Below are 26,051 nucleotides of genomic sequence, written 5' to 3' on the forward strand. Positions count from 1 at the left end.
CTCTGCTTCAGTGGGTACAAGAAGCTGGCTCTATAGCAGGACTGTGCCTAAGCCCATTCTGGACCACAACTCTTATCCTCTCTTACATACTGCTACTCTTGATGCATTCCAAGTGAACAACCATGTATCTTGTGCTGTTGAGAATTATCTGTCCTGGTGATCATCCAGATTTTCCTGTCCCTCCACCCAACAGTCTTCCTTTTGATAACAGCCTGACATCTTTCCCTTCAACTGTTTTCTCACCTAACTTGCAATTCTTCATCTTGCTTTAAAGGACAGATTAAAACACATTGCATTTAATCACAACCATATGGTAATCCCCATTGCAGTGCACTGACACCAATCTATTTACACTTCACTGCAAACCATTCTCTCGTCACCCACACAAAACCCATCTCCCTCCTGCCTCTTCTCACTCACACACACAAATCTTCCACACGCTGCCCTTTTCTTTCCCATGCTTTGTATTGAAAACCCAATCCCTCTTCTGTTTTGCAAAGTGTAGTCCTCTATAAGAAGGCATTTGTGCTGACAACTTAAAATTTAAGGACTTCTTAACTGCAAGTTAGAGAAGACTCCTGCCAAAGAGACATGGCCAGAAAAATGAATGAGCTGTGCTAAGAAGACCAACCACACAAAGGCAGACTGTGCCAGGGCCCAGGAAACCTGCTTCTGCCCTCATCCCTTGCAGCACCTCACTGCAGCCATCTCCCCAGGCCCTTCCATAGCCTTCTACACAGGATTCCCTCATTATCTGCTTCAGGAAACATGAAGTTAAGGCACTTCCTTGGATTTCCACTTTTCTTTCAAATTTGGACCAAGTCTTCTCACCTTGGACACACCATCTTTCCCGTTTGTGCTGACCATCTCCTGCCATGATCCCTTCCTGTGTGCCACAGGACTTACACAGCTCAGTATCCATGAAATATCCCCATCTCTGATTCAGTTGCTGGGGAATTTAGATTCATTTTCAGAACAGGCCAATGAAAAACCTGTCTGGAATGTGAATGGGATCAAGCTAAACTGTCTGAAAGCTTCAAAACGTTTCTGAATTTACATAGGAGTTATTAAATGCAATTGTGCTCTGCTCCTTTTTCTCCAGCTCTGAGTAGTAAGGACACTTACGAAGCATTTGAATTTTTTATGCTTTTCCAGCAGTGATTTATTTCACCTTAATTTTGCCTCTTTGCTTACAAAAATCCAGAAGGCAAATATCGCCTCCCACCACCCTCATCAGGGACAGTAAGCACAATAAAGGACAGCACACGAGATAGATGTCTGCACTTATTTCTTGCCCTTGTGCTGAATCTCAACAAAGAAGCCCTTTAATAAACTTAATTGGATGATTCCCTTATTACGGTGGAATAAAAGAGCTCACAGAATCACAAGAGCTGACTTCGTTAGACCAAAAGGTAATGAAGGACTTACTCTCCTGAGCACCATGTGGTTACATTTACCCCCATTAGTTCCCTTGGTTCTGCATGAGCAAGAACAATTGAGATGACAATGTGTTTTACAGGATCAGAGATGTCACTTCCCAAAATTAAAGCCCAATGACACTTCCCAAATTAAAACACAATGGGACGCGGCTGGCTGATCTGGCAGGCTCAGAGCGCCTGGCATGGCTGTAGGGTTGGGATTAGGTTTCCCACAGCAAGAAGGTCTGCTCAAAGGCAGGAGCATGGCAGGGAGGAAAGAGCAAGGCTGGCTCCAGGTGAGAGCATGATGGCTCCCGGCCCCATTTCCTAACCTAAAGTGTTTGTGGCAAAGCAGTGTAGGGCCGTGCAGCAGTTGTCACTTATTGTCCTCATTCTGAGCCTCACTGCATCCACTGCTGGTGCCCCATATCTGCTCTACATGCTCCCTTTCCTTCCTGCTGAGGCCAGCTCACTGATCACAAAGAAATGGATAATTAAAGGCTGAGTAAAAAAAAAAAAAAGAGATCAAAAGGAGATTTGTTATCCAGAAAAGGAGAAAGGGGGTAAAAATAGGGTATTTTTTGCTTCTCCTCCCTGTTCCACCGTTTATGAGTCACTGCACAAAACAAAACCAATGCAGGGAGCAGAACCAGGACAAAGTGCCCGTCTGAGCCCATCAGCATCTTCCTGCATTAGTGGCAGCAGAACTGTGGGATGATGACAAATACAGTCATAACAATGCCTATGTTTTGCCCTATTCCTTTGTTTGCACACCCAAAAACCAAAGTAATCCTTCAGCCACAGTGTCACATCCAGAATCCATGTACAGCTGATTATCTGCAGTTACTCTCAACATCTAACCAAGCTTTGTGGCAGACTTCCCAAAATCCAGGTCTGCCCCCAGGTGTAACTGCTCCATTTGGACAACCTGAACTGGTTACAAAATGTGTTTTAGTCACTTGGGTCAATTTGCACTGAAGAGTTTCCTGCTCAGAATTTACTACCTTCTCCCCCCTCGTTTTTGTATGAACTGCACACTGTATCAGTAACGAGCCTGTATTTCTTTCAAGACGCTGATAAAGTATTATACAATATAACAACAGCATGTTTTCCCTGCCTAGAAACAAAATTTTCCACTGATGAGTCCCAGCTCATTCAATCATCCAGGCTTTACTCACTTAATAGGCTCCCACGTCTGTTCAGCATCATTCCACTTCCTTAAATCTAAATGTCTTTTGTCTCTTCTTTATATACATGACACCAACACTATTAAATCTTCCAACCAAATTTATAAGCTCCTTGAAAACCCAAATTTGCTCACTAAGAACCGTTTGCCATTAATTCCAATCAGAATGAGTCTACTCTAATAGCATCATTAACTATCCAACATTAGATATTTCATTGTTTTACCCAAGAGTAATGTCACGCTGACAAATCTGCAAATTATCCTAATTGCAGATATTGTAAATATTAACAAAATAATTGCTTTTTTTCCAGTCTTTTGCAACCTCATCTCTGCTCCAATATTTATTCAAAATTAGCACTAGTTGGTCACAGAAAGCTCTCCCAATCCATTCAGATCAGAGTTGTTTGGGTTTAGCTGTAGCATCTTCCATCTTACATACACTTAAGTCAATCATGAGATAGAGTTGCCATTATCACATCAGATAAACATCTCACTTCTTCACCATGCAGAGAACAGTCACTGCATACTTCTTTTTCAAGCTTCCATCTGTAGCTTACAACAAACATCTTATAATGATCCTGTGAGGCCATTTCTTCATGCCATTTCTGAAGAGTCTCAGTTTGAATATGGGGCAATCGGCAACACCAGTTATTGTAGACAAAGCCACCACAAGTATTAAAGCACTTTGCGAGGCAATGAGAAGTGTCAGAATACCTGCAGCTGACACAAGAGTTACTGTGCTGCATCACATCGTGCCAAACCTTCTGCGTGAGAATCTGAAGAGTGTTACACTTTGCCTTCAACAGAGGAAGGTCAAAACCAACTCTGCCCCCCTCCTTCCTTCAGGTCATAAAGGAAAGAAAAATACATCCTTTATAATAATAACCACGCCACTGAGAAGTGATTAAGGCTGAAGTTCAGGAAATACGTGACACATTCCCACCTCCGTCAAAAAATTCCTACATGAATCTGAACAAGTAATTCCGCACTCAAGTTTCCTGGCTGCAAAGTGAGGATTATTGTCACAGGATAATGATTGAGAGGCGCTCACACATTAAAGTGCTGAGAATCCTTGTGAAAAATGTTAATACAATTTCTAAAAGGTTTTCACAAAGATCAGTGGTACTAAATTAATGGCAGATCAGAAAGGCAGGCTATGAGCTACTCTTCTCTGACTTGAAATATAACCCATCTGACAGAAGAGTTAAGTGAAGGAAGAGAGATGTCCCTGATTAATTGCCAGTCTCCAACACTACTGGTGAAAGGAAAAGCTGCACTGCTGATGAAATACTGACTTACGGGACTTACGGTGCATAAAAGGTGCACATCACTTTGTGATTTCAGACTCGGACAAAGGAAACCCACTTTACATGAAGGAGAACAGTAAAACATGGGAACTTCTTGATGTTGCGCCATCAGGACCAGGAAAACTTTTAGTTTAGATTAAGTAAGATACTGAAATCTGATGGTAGCCATCAATTATTAACTGCAAAGATGGGAAACTACATTATTAACTACAAATGGGAAAAAAGCAGCATTCATGAAAACCACTGGGGGAATGGTATTAAGCTCAAAGTGGGAAGGTTCAGATTTGATGTCTACTGGAAGTTCCTCACAGAGTGAGTGGAAAGGTGCTGGCACAGGCTGCTCAGAGAGGCTGTGGGTACCCCATCCCTGGAGGTGTTCAAGGCCAGTATTGATAGGGCCCTGGGCAGCCTGGTCTAGTATTAGATATAGAGGTTGGTAGCCCTGCATGTGGCAAAGGTGTGGAACTTGGTGATCCTTGAGGTCCCTTCCAACCCAAGCCATTCTATGATTCTATGATTCTATGAAACTGCAACAGGGGGTGACTACTTAAATCTTCTTCCAGTTTTTCCCAAGAAAACCACCCATTAAAAAAGTCTCCCCAGGTTGGTAAGAGAAAAAAACAAGGAATTCATACATGGTAAAATTGAACTTATTTAACAGTATGAGAAAATATTACATGTGAGCAAGATCAGCTTTGATAGATCTTCTTGTTCAGGATTGGGATTCATACAGACTTTTCACCTTTCCTTGGGAAAAATCATGCTCCAGCTAGGAACACCTGCACTCTTTCAGCATGTCATATTGACCGCTTTATTCAGAACCACCAATCAAGAACACTCTGGTAACTCTGTATTTGAGCTTCCCTGGCACCTACAAGAATTCCCCCATGTTTGTCAGTGACTCCTACAGCACAATCCTAAAAGGTCCAGCTCAGAAAAGAACAAAGCCAGTGTTATAAACATATTCAGCTACTGATGGATGGCAGAAGTTGTTTTTATAAACAACTGTCCTTTGCCACGAGGTGCAAAGGCACAGAGATCCACACTGTCAGCAGAATGAAATTATTATCATCCTAGAATGCAGATTAGCTTCACTAAGGAGATATTTATTGTTTCACCTGCCCTGAACTATAACTGCAGACTCACTGACAAATGGCCTCCATACAGAAAGGTCCATATCCTTGTAAATGCTGCCACAAGTTTGCTGTTTAGCTACAGGTTAGCTTTTGAGATGTCAATATTGTTCAGAAGGGTATCCCTCGTCACCAAGTCTGTAACTTGGTTGGTCGGAGGTCTAAATTTAGCAAATCAACTCACATGTCAAATGTCACATGTCACTGAGAATACAGTAATTCAATATCACTCCATCAAATTACAACATTATACAACACATCTACAGTATCTAAAGGAACCAAGGTCATTGTTCTTTACAGGTGGTAACTCTAAGCACTGTCATGATAAAGCCTGCAGAAGTCACAGTGTTTGCCCAGGAGTACTGCTTTCACTGGGTAAGGGGCAGGAAACATTAAAACCCTGAGACAAGTCAAAGTCTAAGGAACTGCAGTTCAAGGGACTCATCACCAAGGGACTCAGCAACTACAGGTACAGGTTTGGAAATGTCCTACCTTACGAGGAGCATTTTTGTCTGTGTTCTCCACATCACCGTCCAAGAATGGCATGGCAAAAGAGCTGAGATCCTGATGGGAGAGAGAAGAAAATATTATGTCCTACAGTAGCATTCCTTCTATCAGAGCATCCTATAACTGTAGCCCACAGTTCTACCTCCAAAGTGCCTGATGCTTTACCAATGGCTACCGCTGGAAAGGATAAAACAGGATCTGACATTTCTCCTTGAATGGCAAGGAAAACAGATTTAAGGAGAACAGATTTAAGTCACTTGTGAACAGAAAGCTCTCAGAAGCAGTCCCAGTGCATCACTATCAAAAGGCACTCAGACACAGCAGAAGATCCTGTGCAGAAAGTTTCAAAGGGAGGTACCCAAATCCCACAGAAAGATATTGCAGGAAATTACAGTCTAACTATAGTCCCCTGCTCAGCAAAAGACCTATGTGGTCTTTAGTGGGGACTGCAGTCTCTCTTTAAGGAATATTTATGGCAATCAACAAAATCTGAATGAGAATATGTCGATGTTCTCAAAATGCAGACGCGGTGTCTGAGGATGGAACAACCAACACAAGGCAGAGAGGAGCCCCCTGTTCTGTGCTACTAATGAAAACAAAGCCATAAAAGAATCACGCATGCTCATTTTTAACTAACGAAAACAAGTTGCAATTATGTTCTACCTCCTGCCGTCTGTTCTGTTTATGCTACCTCATGTCCAGCCATGGGATTTTTAGGGCTCCTTTGTAAACGCATAATGAAGTTTTCTGTGTTAGTGTCAAGTTTAGCATCTGTTTGATCAGAAAAGTAGATAATGAGTAACTCCATGATCACAAGCATGGGTTGGCAGCCCATTGTATTATATTATCTGTATTATGAAGAACTAAGGCTTGGGTCCCAAACCTTGAACTCAATGTCAGGAAAACATATCCGGCTCAGAACCTGCCTGATGCAAAGCATCACCCTTTAAATGCAATGATTCAGTGCTTCTCTACCACCACATCTGCATCTCATTTAAAACTGTTCAAAACAAAAATAAATAGCAATTTCACATAAACCTAATTTGAGATTAAATAGAGCTTAATTAAAAATTAGCACAGGCTGGGATGTCTGCAAGGCTTGCATGCCAAAGGCCTTCAGAATTCAGAACAGCCACGAGTCTAATCACATCACATTGTATAATCATGCTAAATCCAAACTGCTCAAAAATGTGTATAATTCAGGCATAATCCTTGCAAATGTTTGAAAATATTCTAGTTGCATAATGAACAACAAAAATAAGGAACAAAATACTGAATTACTGGAAGCGAAGCATGTGGGAGTAAGTCATGCCAAGCTGGAAAGGGAAAAAGAAAAGCAAACCCACTTGGCCAAACTGGCCTTGAGTCTGTAGGACATAAACCAAGGCATCCATGACGCACCAGTGTGCTCTAAGCAATACTCGTGCAAATTCAAAGCACCGACCGAGCAATATAATGTCACCCTCATCGCTGCATGTTGACGTGTGTTTCATGTCATGTTCAGTGGAAATGGAAATGCAAGCAAGTATCTCAAAACCAAAAGAAGAGTTGACTTATTTCAGCTTATGTTTTCACTGCTATCAAGATTTGACAGGGGCTAACCCAGGCACCACAGGACCTTAAGCACTTCTGTATTAATCTGCTTATTTCTACCATTAATTAAGAGCAAAATGACTTACATACTCCAATAAAATTAATCGGCTGTAAGCAGTGTTTATAAACACTGTCAATGAATAAATTAGTATATTCGTGTTACTGCAAGACTTAAACAATACATCCCCGTGAAGAAGCTTAAGAGCCTAATGGAAAGTTACACAAAAACACATCTCCTTGTGTTTATTTTAATTTAGCTAAAGGTTTTACCAATATTTTCCTCTACCCATCTTTAGTAGTGAAGAAGCTGGAATTTGATGAGTGCTAAGTCATTTTCCATGCAATAAATCAAGCAAATAATCTCTTCTGAGCTCCACATGTTAGCATCCCTTTATTACTACTTTTTAATTTGCAGAGAATAAACCTGCAACTTGGGAAGGCTGAAGCCTGGGAGAAGAAAGTGGGTTTTGAAGGGACGTATACCTAGCAATTAGAGTAGACAAAGCTGTCCAAGAAACCTGGAACAGCTGGGAATGAAACCATAACTTCACTTTTGAGCAGAAGCTTTCAAAAACAGGAAGAGGTGGGCAGGCAGAATTATTTTCCAGTGAGCAAAATTTCAGCTGCCAGTTACCATTCCAAGCTTAAAAATGGATACATGTTCTGGAGCCTAAAAGTCTCATGAAACCCAACTGATGATTTCAATCTAATTTGTAACTATTAGATACCGTAGAGGTATGTTTTCTTCACCCATTTTTGAATGCAGAAATAGGAGATCTCTTACTTCTAAGCAGAAATTACTGCATCTATACCAGAACCCATCGGGACAACGCGAGACTCCTCTTAGTCTGCTGGAGAGCATCTTAAGCAGGATTTTGAGTGCTCTGACAAAGCCTGTAATTGCAGCTGCTATCTAACAGTTTCTTCATCTTCTACTTTCTCATGGGACTGCAGTTACTGAAGGAAAGAATGGGCAGATCAAAAGCCAAACTTACAAGCACTGCTCTCTCAGTTCCAACCACTTGGTTAAGCAAGGAAATACTGCACGCTTGTTTTTTCTTTATGTGAATCTCCACAGAAGACAGACCAGATATCTACTTCTTGTGTTCATAGAATCACAGAATGACTTTGGGTTGGAAGGGACCTCAAGGATCACGAAGCTCCAACTCCACTTCTACATTCAGGGCCACCAGCCTCCATATCTAATACCAGACAAGGCTGCCCCCATCTAACCTGGCCTTGAACACCTCTAGGGACAGGGCACTCACAACCTCTCTGAGCAGCCTGTGCCAGCACCTCACCGCTCTCTTGGTAAAGAATTTCCCCCTGACATCCAACCTAAATCTTCCCTTCTGCAACTTAAAACCATTTCCCCTCATCCTGCTGTTATCTACCTTTTCAAAGAGTTGAAAGTGTTGAAAACTTTCAAAGTATTTCACAGCACCTGTGGTTCTTCTTTACAGGCCAGTGGTGCAGCCCTAGCTCTTAGAGCTTATCTGTCTGCTCTGATCTTCTTCCAGCTGATTCACCTATTAGGCTTGCTCTGCAATTAACCTGGGATTTAAGCCATTATTAGACAGCTTTCTCACTCTTAGAAAAAACTGGTGTGGATCTTCTCCAATAACTCTCTCCAGGGGCTCTCTCTGCTTTGCTTTGTATAAGTGCCCTAGAAAATCACATGGTTCTGGGCAGATATTAAGATTCTCTTACCAGAGGAATATTTTGATGCATTGGTAGGGGAAGAGACCTTCTCATTTGCTACTGCAGAGCCCTGGCCAAAGAATGAGTTGCATCACTCCCTGTATCCATCAGTTCTGTACTGCATCCTTGGATAGAAAACTTCTGTTGGGATCATAGTCTACGGCTATCTTTGTAAGGAAGGAAGGCCACCAGCAACAGCAGCTCCTAGCGATGCTAACCTGGAATTAAGGCAATGCAACTTTACATCCACAAGGCCTCTTCAGGTTCATATACAGACACACGCAGTGCTGCATCATTCCTTCCTGAGTCCTCTTTTTCTTTGAACAGCCCTTACATTGCAATACTTGGAATTATGTGAAAAGAAGAAAAAAAAAATGTTGTTAATTGGTATCTTGGGAAAACAAAACAAAACAGAATAATCTTCTCAGAACTGCTTTGGAGAACAAGGAAGAAAACCACGCTATGGAAAGCAAATATATTGGCTGGCAAAATGTAGCCAAATAGCAACAGGAGCAGGATCTGGTTGGCCAAGCCAATTTTTCACCTTTTCCAGCCAGTTTCCCTGTTTCTTTCTGTTTCTTTCTCATTTACCAGGGAGAATTCCTGCCAACAAAGCCTGCCCAGACTCTGCTCTGGATGCTACTGCAGCTGGGGACCTCGGTGTCAGAAAAGTGTTTTCAGCAGGCAACAAGTTTAAGTAACAGACCACTGAAGCCTTGAGTCCAGTAAACAACACAGAATGAAAAGGATTCTTTTTTATTATGGTTTTGTTTTAAGGCTATTTTGGCAGCCAGGCTTCTAAAGCTCCTCTGTAATAGCTGAAGCCAAGGAGCCAGCCAAGCACTCCAGGGTGTGCAGGGATCGACAAGTCATAGACCCATTTCCGAGGTGTTTTGGGTGGGAGTAAGACATTTTTATGGCTCCAACCAGCAGTCGTCTGGAATTTCAGGGACGGGTATTAAAAGAGTATTTCACACACAGCTCCCTGCTGCCAGCCTTTGCAACCGGCCTTCCAAACACCCAACACAGCCACACAACATCTGCTCATGTCTCTGGTGCTGTGTCCCTGCCCTATGGCCATGGCCAAGTCTTTGGTGTGGTTAAGAGGTGCCTCAGGTTGGGATGGATTCACAGCAACACCATGGTCTATCCCTGCTGGAAGGCTGAGCACCTCTGCTGAGCAGCTCTGGAGTGCTGGTGTAGGCGTTAGCAGCACGCAGTTCTGATCACTGATGGTGTCCACTATGAGACATCGTTCTTTTGTTTCAATAACTGCTGTGTATGTGCTGGGGTTGCACTGAATTTAAGGATGTGAGATGCCTGCCAGACATTACAGTCACCTTGTGCAATGTAAATCAAGCAGAAGGTGGCACTTTACTAAGACAGCTTTCCAGTGTGGGGAGGCAGCTCCTTTAATAAGATAAATAAAACAAGATATCAAGAAATTAAGCAAAGAGTGCTGACAAGATCCCTGAACTCACAAAGCATTGCTAACAATTTCACTCCTCAGCACCACATCTTTACAGGGCTCTGAGGATCTCCTCCTCTGCTAACATTACTGAGCTATGAGCATGTCAGCTGTCCTACCAAGGACAAAGAAAGTCACAATATTTATTAATGTTAGTTATGAACACACCAGCAGATTTTTTTTCAGATCAACCTTGGTTTGTACCTATTACAAGCTTATGTAGAACTCTGAAGAAGAAATGTACTGCAGATGCTAATAAGCTGTGAGCAGAATCCGAAGCTTGAACTCCATGGAATAGGGTACGTAGCTTGGCAGCTCTGACTGAATTAAAAACTACCCTTTACAGAACAATCCTGTGTAGAAGCCTTTGAGGATTTATATCAGATCACTCAATTATTGCACAAGGAATTATTCTAAACTGACATCTACAGGAATTTCTGTCCTTTTGATTTTGTTGTTTTGATGTAGAAGGCACAGTAGCATATAATAGGACCTGCTACATGTCTTTATTCCTTTAAGAGTAGGTTGCTCACTGCTTCGCTTTTCTCCCTCCCCCATGCCATCGAGTCTGCAGCATGTGTTTTGGAGAAAGAGACATAAATCGCACTGTGAGGCATAGGGTGCTGGTGACTAAGTCTGAGTATGACTCAATGGGAGTGGGCAGTAACAGATGTACAAAGCTGGTTACATTTGTGCAAGCCAGCTTTGTACTTCACAGGGCGATTGCAATTTATCTGTGTGCTATTTGTTTTAAGGCTGTTCATACTTAAAAAGAACAACCAAGCAGACCTGGACCATTTGAGATGGTACAAAGACTTGAGTTTGTGTGCAGCACAATGGTGCCAGAGGCAGCGTGGTCCAGGAGTCAGCTGGGTGATTGTACAGGAGCAGTTGCACACACACCAATGTCAAAGTGCACAGAGCACCAGACTTGAAACAACAAAGCATAAATCACCTTAATTTTTTAACAAAATTAATCAAAATAAAGAGATGAGCTGTCAGGGAGAAATGGAAATATTCAGTCCCAAAGAGGCACGATCTAAAAAGTTAAGGAATTATTGCTGGCTGAACTCCAGCACAGAACCCAATAAGTGAAAATCGCCATCCATCTGGTGATTATTCAATGTCCTACATTAAAAAAAACTTGGCAGTATCATGTGCGACAACAGACACGCCAAGAACTAAAGAGCTACTGGAGCTGCTTTTCTCCATTTCTCACTCATGGGTTGATGGTTCAAACTGTCGCTGTCTGACCTGAAAGAGCTGCTGACACTGAGAATTTCCCAGGTAAAGGAATAAAGAGAGCAATGAAACCTATTCCTTAATAGTTCCCTCAAAAAAGCTGTCTGAGCTGAGTTACCCCGATCATGGCAAACTGGCAGCCTGCAGCACACCCTTCTCTTCTGAAGCTCTCAGTGGTCATTAAGCTCCAGCAGCCTACAGTAAATGCACCTTTTCTTCCAAGGCTGTAGACAGGATTCATCTAAAAACAATGTCAAGAGCCTGTGGACTGGTTTTTGTTTGTCTCTCAGTGTCAGCCTTCAATTGCGAGAGCACATTCCTATGCTGCTCATGGAAAAAATGAAATTTTCTGTCAAGCCTGTGCTCTCCTGCCAGGATTCAGGCTTTGCAAAGCAGCCGAGTGTAGCCTGCAGTACATGGACCTAGGGTGGGATGCAGCCACTTCTGCCTGTAGCCCCATCCAGCATGCACAGAGCTTAGAGGGGTACAGAAACACTGCTGTCCCCTGAGCAGTAGATCTCAGCCCATCAGTAGGAGCACACAACAGCCTGACCAGTCAGCTCCTTCACATGGAGAACAATGCGGCACGGGGACTGGCAACAAAAAAAAGAGCAGAGAAAGCAAATCAATGGGGAAAATGAAATTCTCAGCATTCTCTGTGACAGCACAATCCACACACAATGCCTGCAGCAGCAAGATCCCGTGTATTACCAGGCTGCGGGGGAAAGTGGTTGCCTTTAAATGTTGCAGCCTGATTTACATGTATGGAGCTGTGGAGAGGACTGAACATCACCCTGGTGCTCCACAGACCCTGCTGGCTACACCCTCTTTGTTAAGCTCCTTCCTGGGTGCTCAGGCAACTTTCTCCTTTGAGACATTTCCTCCAAGCCAAGAACAAGTTAAGACAGACAAAGTGAAAGCAGAAGATAACATACCTCAGACCTGGTGAACGTGATCGGATGAATGACGAGGGAATTAAAAACAACCAAATGAAACACCGCTATGGGAAGAGGCAGCAAGAGACTGCAAATGTTACCCTTCAGATGGCATGTGCTCTGTGCCAACAGAGTTGCATTCCAGTACTTACATAAACACAACAAAGGATTCCAAGGTATTGCAGAGAGAAGCGCACATTTACTATAAGACAGAACATCAGCCTCAGTAGAACAGCAGAACCACAGCAAACAAAGGATGATCAAAATCCAATCTACAAAATGTACAGTCGCTTTGCTACAGCTTTGGTTTTAGTTTTAGCACCACACGTGGGAAGAGACCATTATATACAGGATGCTGAACTTCATAGGGTGGTCTATTTGTTTGCCTTTTCCCAGAAGAATGGATGACTTTATTCTCCATCCCCTGAGCTCCTCGTACAATTTGCTGAAGCTGGCAGCATAAAAAGCCCTCAAGGACAGAAGGAAGATCAAATTCTCGGAGACAATACAGGCAAGATTGTCACAGTCACAGTGTGATGCTCTGCCTCAAAATCAGCTTGTGTGTCCTTCAGACCCACCATACACTGGTATGCAGACAAAGAACTGGTACCTCTTTTATTTTTTCTGGTTAGCGGTGCCATTCAATAGTAATAAATGACATTAAATTGTTCATTTTGTGAGAATCCAAACTTCATTACAACCTGCACCTCCAGTTCCAGACCCACACAACATCCTGAGCTGAAGGGAACCATAAGGATCACTGAGTCCGACCCCCGGCTCCACACAGCAGCACCCAAACCCAACCCTGTGTCTCAAAGCAGTGTCCCACACTCCATAAGCTCCAGCATTGGGGCCGTGCCCACTGCCCTGTGCATCCCATTCCATGCTCACTGCCCTCTGCTGTGAAGCCTCACAACAGGCTTCACTACATACTACAGGCACATCTACACGGCAATCACAAGTGTGGTATCAGCCAGCTCACTTTCACCCCGCTCTACACAAGGGTAGCCATGACAACACCCAGTGATCGTAGGCTGTAAAATCCCTGTGGGAGGCTGAGTAAATACTCCAGCAATTTAGCTCACTTGGAGCTCCTCGCTCCTGCTGCTGTATGGCTGTCGGGACTCAGCCAGGCTAATTTAAGATAAGCTTCAATCACATCTCTTCCCGCAGTCTAGACACACTGTAGGCATCCATATACAACGGGTAGCACGACGAGGTCCTAATCTCTGTTGCTATTTCTAAGTGTTACTCAAATGTGTATTTTCTTTACACAGCTTTAGGTGTTGGATAGGAAACACGGTTAGCTCTTCGATGGAGGGCACCCATTGCAGAGAAAAGGAAGAAGCCACCGTGTCCAACTGAATCAAGTAGGATTTGAATAAGGATTACTCATCCTCACCTGATATTCCCATTACTGAAAATAAGATTTTTACAGTGAGTCCACTATGGAAACAATCCTCACGTGGAAAGCGAAGGACAGAAATAACACACTATATAAGGGTTTATTTTTCTAATTACTCTACATGCAATGCTAACACTTTAATTTGGATACCTCCCCAAATAAATTGTGTGCTTCTTTCAAGGTCTATGACTTCCCAATGCAGGAACGACCCCTTACAAGTGAGCAATATTCATTTCCAACTCCTTTAATAAGTCTTCTAATTTCAACCATCTAAATCCTTATACTCCCATTAAGCACAATGGTTACAATGGACCTGTCAAATACGCTGTGAAGAAACGACCAGGAAATACTCTTATATTCAGGTAAATCAGCCCAAAACTTAAGTATGATATTTACACACCTGTATTTCCAGAGACTTGTTTCTGTCCAATATGCTGTTTTCTAAACCCAGCAGACACTGGTCAGCCAAAACAGGCAGATTTGTATTTGTTTTGGCTGGCAATTGGTACATGACCATGTTTCAGAAAGCATTTGGTCCTGCCGAGGGAGCACAGGACACATTTCCATGTTAGGAGGGCTCCCCAGCCATGGTAACAGATGGACAGAGTGCCAGCCTGGCACGGCTGCTGCTCCAAGACATGTGGCAGACAGTCCCAATGCAGTTTTCATAACAAAATAAGCCTCCCTTTGGGATCAGTGACCCAGGTTCTGCCAGGGGCATTGGGAAAGCCTCTGCCTGCAGCTCAGCCCATCACGGCCACTCACTGAGCCACGGGGCTCCACCAAAATCCTCCCATAGAAGAGATGAGCAGCAAAGCAGGAAGCAAAACTAAGCAAAGAGAAGTGCACCATTTATTTCTCAAGGTGAATTAAAACCACAAGCAGGAAACCTTGACTCAGAATAACATTTGTTATTTTTGCTTGGCTTTCTATTTTTATAGAGGGACAGTGCTAGCAAAAATTAAGTTAATGTGAGTAATGCAGTCCTTAAGGTACACTGGTTATTTTTCTCATTAAAAATGATAATTTCTATCTGTACATATTAAGTAGTTGCATTGCTATCAGTAAGCATTTAAATGCATGCTTCAGTAACACCTCATCTGAGCTTCATTAGGATGGAAATTATACTGCCCACAGTCATTATAAGCAGTTAAATACCTATTAGAAAAGTGTCTCTTACATCGGAGAGAGAGGATACAGTTACCAAAACATACCAGTTCTACCAGGAAAAGCATTAGTTCCTACAGTGGGAAACAGGAGCAGACTGTCACTGCTGACTGTGGCCTCCAGGGACTGGAAGTGGCAGAGCTCACCTCACAGGGCAGCTCTTCTTGTTTTACTCACATACAGTGCATGCTCTCATATAGGAGAATATAGATGGTAAGCATGTATAAAGTCATTTACTGTGTGTGCATATACATACCAAGCTCTCTAACTGCTGGTTCTGTTAAATACAGATGATTTATTATTTCTTGCCTTTTAAATCAGCTCATTGCTGGACTGACTCGGGTGATGGAACATACCCAAATGGCACAGGGGTCTGCTCTTCCCAATGGAAAGCCCTGCTCTGCATACGGCCTGCAGCAGATGATGTTTGTGCCAGCTCTGTGATTTACCTTGAAAGGTTTACAACAATATTGCTTTGTATTCTCCTCATTTCTTCCTGATAGCCGTAAGACATCCTGGTACAGATTAATGGTTGCTTGGTTGGTTTGTTGTTTTTTTTTTTTTTATTGTGGTTTTAGCTCGTATTTCAAATTGTGCCATTTTTCAGGATGAATACCCTGAAATACCACACTCAGTAACCCCATACAGAAACCAGGAGCAGCACAGTCCCTGTGGGCTGCCTTTCCCACCGCCTCCCTTTCAATCCCATCGGCACTTGAAAGGCAGTGGGCTGGCCCTGTGTCAGCAGGATCCATTTCATCCTCCTGCCAATCACTCTCTCTTCCCACTGATGCTCCAGGCCCCAACTCCCAACTTCAGATTTCTCTCATCTCCCAGGGTTGCTCAGAGCCAGAGCAGCCTCCGCTGCCCCACCTCTCCTGGAGTCCCGACTCCTTTCCATACAGGGATTGAGCTAAAATCTCTCCCCAGAACAGACACCCTAATCCATCCCACACTGTGTGGCTGAAACAGCTACAGCACAAGGACCAACAAGCACAGCAAAGAAGAGCTGGCAAAATCCCCTGTATCTTATGGCAGCATAAATTCCAGTTACCCTTCACTGAAACCCTCCCATCACCTCACTAACAGGGCACTGTTAGACCCAAAGCTTTACATCTGATCCCAGGAAAGAGCCATCATCATTATCGGACATTCATTCATTCACAAGCCCATGAATTGCAGCAAGTACAGCATTAAGTCTGTCAGCAGAAAGGGAAAAATGCAAAAGGAACATGTGAAGGCTGCAATACACATCTTTACCCTGACATAGCATCAGATATGACATGAAAAGACAAGCAAACAGCAAATACAAGCTCCAATCAACCAGCCTACCAAAAAGCTGCAATTTGGGGTTTGCAATGCCTTGCCACAGCAAGGGGTTGCACAGCAGTTAAGGCTGCTCTGAGATGATCAAGGATGAGAAAACAGGCATTGCAGGATGCAGAGAGCAGATGGTTTGAGACTGGAATTAAATAAAACACCCCAAAAAGATAATCTCTCCAAAACATTAAGGAAAAGTTATGCAAGGAAAAAAACAAAACCCGGCTGCATTCTTTAACTAGATAAAAGAACGTTTTGTTCAGCCTTGAGATATCTATTGTAACTGAATGCTGTCAAAACAGGACAGCAGCCCTGTGCCAGCCATGCATATAAAAGAGACAAAACAAGAGGAAAAAACAAAACACCCGAGCACCGCGCATCTCTTACACAGCCTGAAGAAGCCTCTCAGCTGAGTCCTGCAGCGCACTCAGGCTCCTCCACTTAAATGAATTCAAAACCTATTCCCGTTTGGAGTCCGTCAGAATAAATAAATGAATAGAAAATCAAACCCGAAGAAACCCACAGAGAGGGTTAGAGAGAGAGAGACTTACAGCTCTGAAAAATCCCGCTGGCTGGCTGGAAACGTCCATTGAAGAACTGCATACAAGGCTTTTCCCTAAAGGCAAGCACATTGAAACATCTCCGGCTCTGCTACTGAAGCCGATGCTGCAACAGATGGGGAGCGGGGCTGGGTGTGTTCCTCCTTCCCATCGCAGCGCTGCGCGGGGACAGCGGGAGCGGAGGTAACTGGAGAGAAGGCAGGCGACGTTTGGCTGCGGGCTCCGTGCCAGAGACGCTCCGTCCATCGCAGGATTCCATTACCCGGCTGCGGGGACACGCCACGTTCTCTCCAGCAGCGCATCGCCTGCGCAGGAGGGTCATTAAGTGCCGCACCGGCTGCGAGAGCTGAATGCTGCGGGTCCAGAGGGGAAGTTTGCCGAGTTCAAAGAACCGCAGGCGTTTTTAGCGCGATCGGGAGAGAAGGGAGACTATTTTTGGGAGCAGGAGCTTCACGTAACTGAGGCTGCATCTGCATCGCTGCACCGGGGAAGGCAGCGCAGGGCAGGGATGGGTGCTGCGCTGCTGCAGCAGAGCCGTGGGCCCAACACTCTGTGTTGCTACCAAAGCCCCTGTGCTTCATTTCTCCCTTCTGCAACGCGAACAGAGGAAGATTTGATTTGCTTTGTAATTTGCTGTAAAGACCTGACCGGGAAAACAAGCCGTCCGACTGCAGAGTATGACATTGCCATTAGAAATCAAGAGAACAGCTCAGCTTTTGAAATTACATCACGTGAATTATGTATGTATGCTTGCACAGCAATGCAAACCCTCCGACTGCCAGCTGAGCAATGCCCCCATTTGAGTGTTCTTTTTCAGCAACAGGTCTTTGAAAAATCTTTCTTTATAATCGCGTTCAGCTCTGATCAAAAGGGGGCTGATAAACAGGAGGAAAATGGACGTTTTGCACGGGTAGTTAGTGATAGGGCAGGGGGAAACAGCGTTAAACCAAAAGAGGGAACATCCAGGTTAGATGCTAGGAAGACATTCTTTACTCAGTGAGGCACTGGCACTGCTGCCCAGAGAGCTGTGGGTGACCCATGGGGCCCTGGGCAGCCTTACCTAGTGGAGGGCATCCAGCCCATGGCAGAGGGTTGAAACTAGATGGGCTTTAAAGTCCCCTTGAACCAAAACATTCTACTATTCTATGATCAATCCACAAAACAATCTCATGAAGTGTCCTTTACCGGCAAAGCACCTCCAAGCCATGGGGCCATGTCCTTGGCCAAGACAATGTTGAAGTCTGCCACAGATCAGATCACAGCTGGTAGAACAACACTAACATTAGGGCAAAAAGCAAAAAGATCCTATTGCAGCTTCCAATATTTTAACAAAAACCATCAAAACATTCATGCAATGAACTGACACCTCTCTGGAGAAACAGGTGGCCAAATCCTGAGCTGTGAGGCTTTGCCAACCCTTTCTTGGCCATTTCAGAATAACATTTGCCAGGACGGACTGAAACAGTTTTTAACATAGAGGGATTGTTTTAATTAATGGCTACTAGTTCCTAAATCATTATAGCATGAGTAGCACGGCTCACACACCGCTCTCAGACTATTCGGAACAACACATCACAGGAACCTGCCCCCCTTTGCACTCAGGTGCAACCAGTGCTGTCCTCTATTCTGTCCAAATCAAACAACAAACATCACCACAGCCAGGAAGGAATTTCTGTTCAGCAGCAGAAGAGGCACGTTGGATAAAACACGAACGTGGTGTTTGCTCACAAATAGCAGCTATTGCTTGGAGCACTTGGAGACAAGCTCAGCATCTGCCTCTTTCAATACAGAAATGAACAAATATTTAGCATTTAGGAGGTTTTTTTCCCCAGCTTAATGAATATTTTATGCATGCAGAACATACAAATAGTTTGGGAAAATAAACAAGCTTCCTTTTATAAGTCTGCTTCAGTGTTACCAGAGAAATTAGTCTACCAGCTGGTGCAAGCAAAACACATTTGTGCCCGTCCCACCACAGCTGTAGGAGAAAGGACCCATCCGTGGTTGTTTTAGGGAGGGGAAAAAGGAAGATTGGTGCAGTCTTGGAGTAAAAGAGGCTCTCCTACCAACAGAGCCACAAGGCAAGGATCAGCTCAAATGCTTCTGTGTATAGGCAGCTTAAAAGGATTATTCTGATTAAAGATCAGATCAAATAAAACGGGTATTAAAAGCCAGGAAACTGTCTTATATCCCTAAATCATTCCTTTCAAATCATTCGCAGCGCTCAGTTTGATACAGCCAATTTAAAGGAACACCAAGATCTATTAAAGGGTTTTTTATTAATTCATCTTCCAAACCAATTCTGGTCTCAAAGCCTGAAATGGCACAATTTCCACCTTGAAAATATCCCCTTTCCTCCCCCACCTTTGGATAAGGAATAGAAGCAAGAGAAACACATTGCACAACCACATCTGAGATAAGCAGAACAGTTAATGGTTTAGATACAATTTCATAAATATTTGCTGAAATAGTTGCTGGATTCCACCCAGCTCCTGACATCCACACAAAAACATTCAGTAATTTGCCATTTTCTTTCACCCTTCTGGGAGGAAAAATAGGCAAGAACTTTTAACATTAGTATTTTTTACAGTTATTAAATGACTGCTTGCATTTACGTGGCACATATCCTGCCTAAGAGCCCCAACATATTCCTAAACCCACAGGCCTGAGTTGTCAGTTGTGACAGCCAGTGCATGTGCTCTGGTATGAGATGGAGAGGCTGTGTTTGCTCAGAAGTGAAATGCAGCAGGCTGGGTTACAAAGAGTAGGGCTGAGTTCATGCACATCATCTCACATGAGAAGGCCACCCAAACAAGGCCATCAATGCATGTTTGCAAATATCCTTTGCTGACATATTCTGGGAGTCTGTAAGGATAGAGATCCCAAATTCCCTATGCTAATCATAGAATCTTAGAATTACCCAGGTTGGAAAAGACCTTGAAGATCATCAAGTCCAACCACAGCCTAACCAGTACTTTAACTCTAAAAACCCTTCACTAAATCATATCCCTGAGCACCATAATGCACAGGCCTTTTCCTTATGCACTAAGAACAATCCTATAAGCCTCCAGAAAACATTTTATATAATCAGCTTCCCATGCAAATAAATTTTTCAGTGTGATTTTTTTTCTTTCATTTGAACCCACTTATGCCTTCTAGGGTGAGTCAATCTCTTACTTGAGGTCCATAGATCAAAACAGGAGGAAAGCAGATGCATGACTACCTGGTTCTCACTAGCCTAGAGCTCTAAAGCTGGCTGCCTAACTGGAACAGTCACTGTTGTACCAGCTGTATCTTGTTTTTCCATTCAAAGAGTTTAACAAAAAAAATCAGAGCCAGGCTCTCAATCAGCTTCAGATTCTGTTGCACACAATTCCTGCACCATTCGCTCACGCTGTTCCAAAACACCGATCATATTTCTCCATTTTTGGGCCAAGAACAAGCCCAAAATATCATGAATTTCCAACTGGCGGTACAGCAACCTTCCACCATGTCCCGGAGGAGACTGAAAGGCTTTGCCATTGGTTGGTTTTATTTATATGCTATAATTTCCACAAAGATCCAGTGGTTTCATAAGTACTACATAAATGAGTTCACAGGGCCAGATTCCACTAAAATTTCAGTGTCCTGACTTACTAAGCAAGAAGTCTTGTAAAATCTATGGAGAAACTCCTTGGAAAATGGAAGCATATTGTTGAGCTAGAGGCCCCCATGGTAGGGCAGAGCAATTTGTTCATTGTGGATCCTTTTTCATATGCCTATTTACATGGAATGCAGTCATCATATTTATGGTTGCCTTACTCCTGCAAAATGCTGCAGGGAGCAGCAACCAAAAGCAGCATGCAGCACAGATGTGCACCACAGCCTGCAGCCAAGCAGGCAGCACAGCTGGGGGAAGCTCCTTGAAGAACATGAAAAACCACAGCAGCAGTTGGAAGGCAAGGAGAGCCCAAGTGGAAGATGAACTGGAGACTGAGAACTGCCAATATGCAACATAAATGACACCGGATCTTATTAAGATGTGGTCTCTCGGGAGCAGACTCTTAGCAAAGGACAGCTGTGATCTGCAAGGGCTGGAGAAGGGAGTACAAGGGAAAAAAGACCAACAATAGAGACCCCAACAGTAAGAGGTAGCAATGAACTGTGGAGTTCATCACCAAAAATAATAAACATTGGAAAATAAAGGTGGTGGGGATGAAATGAAATGGAAAAGAGAGAGGAGGAGAGAATCACCTCATGGAAAACAACATCCACAGCTCATCTTTTATTCATTTCAGTCACAGGTTTTTTCTTTGCAATTTTTCAGCATGATCTACCAAGCAATGAAACGAACAGTTGGAATTGGTGACTCACTGTTGACAAGCCAGAAGCAGAGCATCCATGTGAGATCCAACAAAACCCAGTGAGTGAGAACCCACCTCTCCAGAGTCAGCACCCCACAAACCTCTGCAGCCAAGGCACTGTGCCAGGGATGCCCCAAACCAAAAACAGAACAGATGTACGCAGGCAATAGTTGCATGGGTTAGTATGCCTAATTCTTCACTACCTGTTTATCTCCTCTGTATTTATATGTATACCCAAACCATAGCCACATTGAAATGATTGAGTGAGCACAATACAAGGACAGGTTCGGAGGCTGACAAATAGCAGCCTTGTGCCCTATGTTGTACTAACCCTTCCCCCTGCCTTTCACACCTCATCTCCACATCCAGAGGCAGACACAGCCTGCTTCCTACATGGCTGTGGTTGGAGTTGCTGCTGGAGACATGTCAGAGAAGGGCTGTGGTGGGGTCAGTGAAGGTTTCTGAGTGACGGAGGAGAATTATGAGGGTTGGGTTGGGATGTGGTGCCCAATAACTCATGAAGGACTGACATTTTGGACTCTAATCTTCTATCACAGGGGGTGAAGTCCTTCAGAGATATCCTGATCCCCATGATAAAATAAATCAGAGAGCAAAATTAGTGCAGGAGACTCATTGGTTCCTCATTCAGCCTCGCCTGAGATAGATGCATTGGGAGATTTTAAGTCAGAATTGTGCAGCACCCAACAGAAGCTATTGCTGAATCAGTATGGCCTGAATTACACTGCATAGAAAAGAATAGAAATAGTCCCACAGGAGAACAGATGAAGGATGATACCATGGCATCTAGAAATGGGAGAAAACCACAGGGGAGTAGGAACTGGTGGGCCAACAAAAAGCTCAAGCTGTGGCTTCAACATGAAGCCCTGTGCTTCTTTCTGCACACACACCAAGGCTTTTAACTGGAATGTATGAAAACCTGTACCCTGCAATATCACTTCCTGGCTTCACTGGTCCTAAAGTGGGACCTCAAAGGATGAGTGCTTCCATGAGGACATAGCATGGATGCATCCAGTGGACATGCCTCAGCTCTGCTGCTGCCTCTGCTCCGGGTGCTTTGGGTCCCTCTCCCCACAGGGATGGAGGAATCAGTACTTAAGAAGCTAAGGAATGGTTTGGGACAAAGCTGATGGTCATCAGCTCCACCTAAAACCTGCCCCACCAGAATCATCTGTGATATTTTAAGCTTTTTGTTTAGACTCTGAGGCTGAGAACATAAAAAGTTATAGCACACCTGCAGCTCTCCGAAGAGCACTAAAAGAAAGCATCTCACTACAGTAACATCATGGCACCACCATCCAGGAATTAAGATGTTCTTGTAGCTTGCACAGCCTGTTTTCTTTTTCTTTGAGCTTTATGACTATTTGTTACTCATCTTAGGCATCAGTCATGCTGGGCACTGAACTACTTCACCTAAGTTGTCCCCATAACTCCAGGGCACAGGTAAATTACTCATGTACTCCCATGTTTGCACAGCCTGCCCAGGGACAGAATGTTCTTCATATTGGGGATTCTGGGTTTTCTAAGGCACTACGTGCACATACCAACTTTGCTGCATGCTAGTCTAAAGTATGCAATAAATAGTAACCATTAACTTTGAATTGAAGCAAGAGCCCAACTAGAAAAGGATAAAACCTACATACCATAATGAGCAGTTAAAATGTCATCAAAGGCTTAGAAGGTGAAGTACAAAGATCTCCATTGGTGTCAACTGGCTGCTGAAAAAAAATGGAGGTAACACTGCCCTGCAGCACTTATAGAAAGCACAGTCAGAAAATAAATGCTTTTAAATAAATGTATCGTGATGCAGACAGCTGGCAAAGAGTCAGAAACTCACCACAAAGAATGCGGTACATGTATTTGTCATCTTAATGAAAGTAAAGTAAACCAGCTTATCTGCTCGTTTTCATGTGCAGAGGCACAGTTTAGTGGGAGGCTGAATGCCATGGGTACAAGCAACACGAACATTTGCAGACTGGCATGAACGCTTAAGGAATAGTCTCAACAATAGTCTCATCCTTACACCATGGTAGTTCATATCAGAAAGAGCAGTCAGACATTTTACACTGTAAAGAGAGGGATTTTTGGCCAACAGGAGGATTATTTACCTGCCTAAGAGCAAGGCTGCTTCTTTGCCAGTGCAACACCTGCGAGTTATCCAGTTCTAAGAGCAGCAATGCAGTGACACAGGGAGGTGGTGCAGTCACTGTCCATTGGAGGTGCTCCAGAACAGTGGAGATGTGGCACTGAGGACATGGTCAGTGGGCATGGAGGGATGGGTTGACACTTGGACTTGATGATCTCAGTGGTCTTTTCCAACCTTCCATGACCTCTTGGAGAAGGATGCTCCACAGGTGCTGGTAGGGGGCCAGGTAATGCCAAGCGTGGGGGCCTCCCAAACAGCCACATTCCCTCCCCAGAGAGGGAGGCCTGGAGGCAAAACCCTGCTCTTTCATTGAGGCATCCACTGGCACAGCGGAAGCCTGTGGTAATGAGCTCTGAAATAGATGCCATTTGTGATAAGAATCCAGTATTTAAGTTTGCAAAGAGCAGTTGTGGATGCAGGAAGGATCTGGTGAGAGAGAAGTTATTTTAAGAAGAAATGTTTGATTTTCACTGCAGGGAATTATTTGAAAAAAAAAAAATCAAAATAATAATTAAAAAACCTAACAAATAAAGCACTCAGAGTTCAAGCTTTACTTCCTATTTTTACCACGTCAATAATAATTTAAAGCAATCTACCCCCAGCAGAAAGAAAAGCGTGTTCTCCCACTCTCCGGCCACAGGCAACAACTTTTTAACTACATCCTAGAAATAATTTGCCTAAAGAAAAGTGAATGTAATGTAATTTGGTTTTAAAGAACTCAACAAATAGCCAACCAACAAAATAATAGTAATTTTAAAAGCCCCACAAATACAACTACAAAGGATCATTGCAGAAGAAAAGCTTATGAGCGTTTCTTTAGCATTCTTTTTTATGCTTTGTTAAAATAGTGAGAGGGCATTGCACACAAAACAGTCATTAAGACCATCAAAAGGGATTTTCACTTGAGAGATTCATGAAATAACAGAAAAGGTACAGCCTTATGGAGAGAGAAACCTATACATGCAGCAAATAAAAGGGCATAACTGAATTCACCTTACTTAAACCCAGAACCTGAGCAATAAGAGTAATAATTTGTGTGAATATATACATGTTCCTAATAACACATACAAAGGTAAAGCTAAGGATACATATATAAAAGCTAGTGCTGTGTATGAATGTTTCCAAGCCTTCCCATCTTTCCTAGTCCATACTCTCTGTTATATGTTCATGGTAAGGAGTGAAAGATGTATCCATAATAACAAATGTCCTGTCAGTGTCTTCCTGGGAGGCTGAGCTGTGTGAGAAAGAGCAGCAATGCTGACACTGTAACCTCTCCCATTTGCAGGAGCAGAGTGGCAGCAGCATTTCCAGTCAGTTGGTTTCACAGCCCAGCTGTGAACCGTCTCTTTGAAATTCCCTTTTAACATTCTTGTCTCAAATTTGGGGGAGCAAACAATAAATGGTAAATAAATAATGAACAACTTTACCCAATTGCCTGAAGCAGCAAATAACCTCTGGCCATTACCAAGCTGCCCAGTCCTCAGCAGCTCTTCTGTCTTTTAAGCTTTCCATTTTCTACACAACAGCTACTGCTCAATATCTGCAGATGAAATCCAATCAGCCGTCCTGACCGCTTTATGGGCATCTTCCTGGCACTTGTTTTAATGTTCCCAGAACAGTATTTGTAATTATGAGGTTTGCTGATATTAAAATCCCATCGAGAATGTTTTCATTGGCTTTCTGAGTCGTGGACACCTGAGATTCGTTCCCAGCTGCACCCCACTTTGCTAAAACCAAGCGGCGCAGCTGAAGAAACAACCCTGGAGAAAACCAGAAGTCAGCAGGGATGCCCCAGTTTCATCTCAGTCATTTTGAACCAAAAACATCATTATGCTGAAAAAATACTCACGGCAGTGACCAGAGCGCTAAACTCTGCCTTTAAAATTTGACGGATATTTTGCTTGAGCAGAATTAAACCCAAACTTGCAGAGCTCCCACAAGACACCCTGCAGCTACCAGTGCCAGGTGAGCTCCTGAGCAGGAACGAGGCTCCAGAAGAGCAGCATCACCTGTTTGGAAGGTTGGAGAAATAAATCTCATTTCTTATGCAGCATTCTGTAACTTAAAGCATCATTTTCTGCTTCTTTGGACTACGTGCTCTTCAGTCACAATGCCTTTTTACAGAACAGCACGTATCAGTGTGCACCAGTTGGTGTGATTTGCATGCAGCGATGATAGCACAGCATTAAATAGGCAGCGTTAGGAACCCTGAGGTGGCATTTGGTGGGACACCAACGCTGAGTGTGACAAACAGCACCGCTGGATCAACAAACAGCCACCAGCTGAGGGCTGTGCAAACCACTCCAAGCCTTTCACCCTTGCCCTTTCTGTTGGATAACTCCGCAGTGCTCCTGCCAAAGACAACCCACCCCTACAGTTCATTAAAATACTCCGAGAACTGTATTTTAGAACACATTAATTGCTATATGCACTTACTGTTGGCAGCACTCTTTTAGTGGACGCGCAAGTTGGCAGCTGTTTTGGAAAAGAAGGAGTAAATACAGCTCCAAAATACTCTTGGATTGCCCTCTCATAGCACTCAGAGTTAAAACACGGCTAATGTGCCATAATACACCAGTTATAACGTCCTGAAACAAAATAA

The 26,051-nt window shown here is 43.5% G+C and overlaps 1 protein-coding gene across 2 annotated transcripts in view; it reads right to left on the reverse strand.

Moving 5' to 3' along the window:
- PRKAG2 (protein kinase AMP-activated non-catalytic subunit gamma 2) overlaps positions 1 to 26,051 on the reverse strand; it is a 154,288-nt gene that overhangs the window by 90,661 nt on the left and 37,576 nt on the right. The window contains exons 1-2 of one of the 2 annotated variants that reach the window (XM_015852864.2): positions 16,934 to 17,428; positions 5,537 to 5,608 (exon numbers count right to left, since the gene is read on the reverse strand). In XM_015852864.2, the coding sequence (XP_015708350.1) occupies positions 5,537 to 5,608; positions 16,934 to 17,188 (327 nt within the window). In that variant the 5' untranslated portion in view covers positions 17,189 to 17,428. Of the gene's footprint in view, positions 1 to 5,536; positions 5,609 to 16,933; positions 17,429 to 26,051 lie in introns of those variants that run through there. The other variant, XM_015852865.2, reaches the window with a different exon arrangement.

This window comes from Coturnix japonica, chromosome 2 (assembly GCF_001577835.2).
Source record: "Coturnix japonica isolate 7356 chromosome 2, Coturnix japonica 2.1, whole genome shotgun sequence".
Lineage (NCBI taxonomy): Eukaryota > Metazoa > Chordata > Aves > Galliformes > Phasianidae > Coturnix > Coturnix japonica.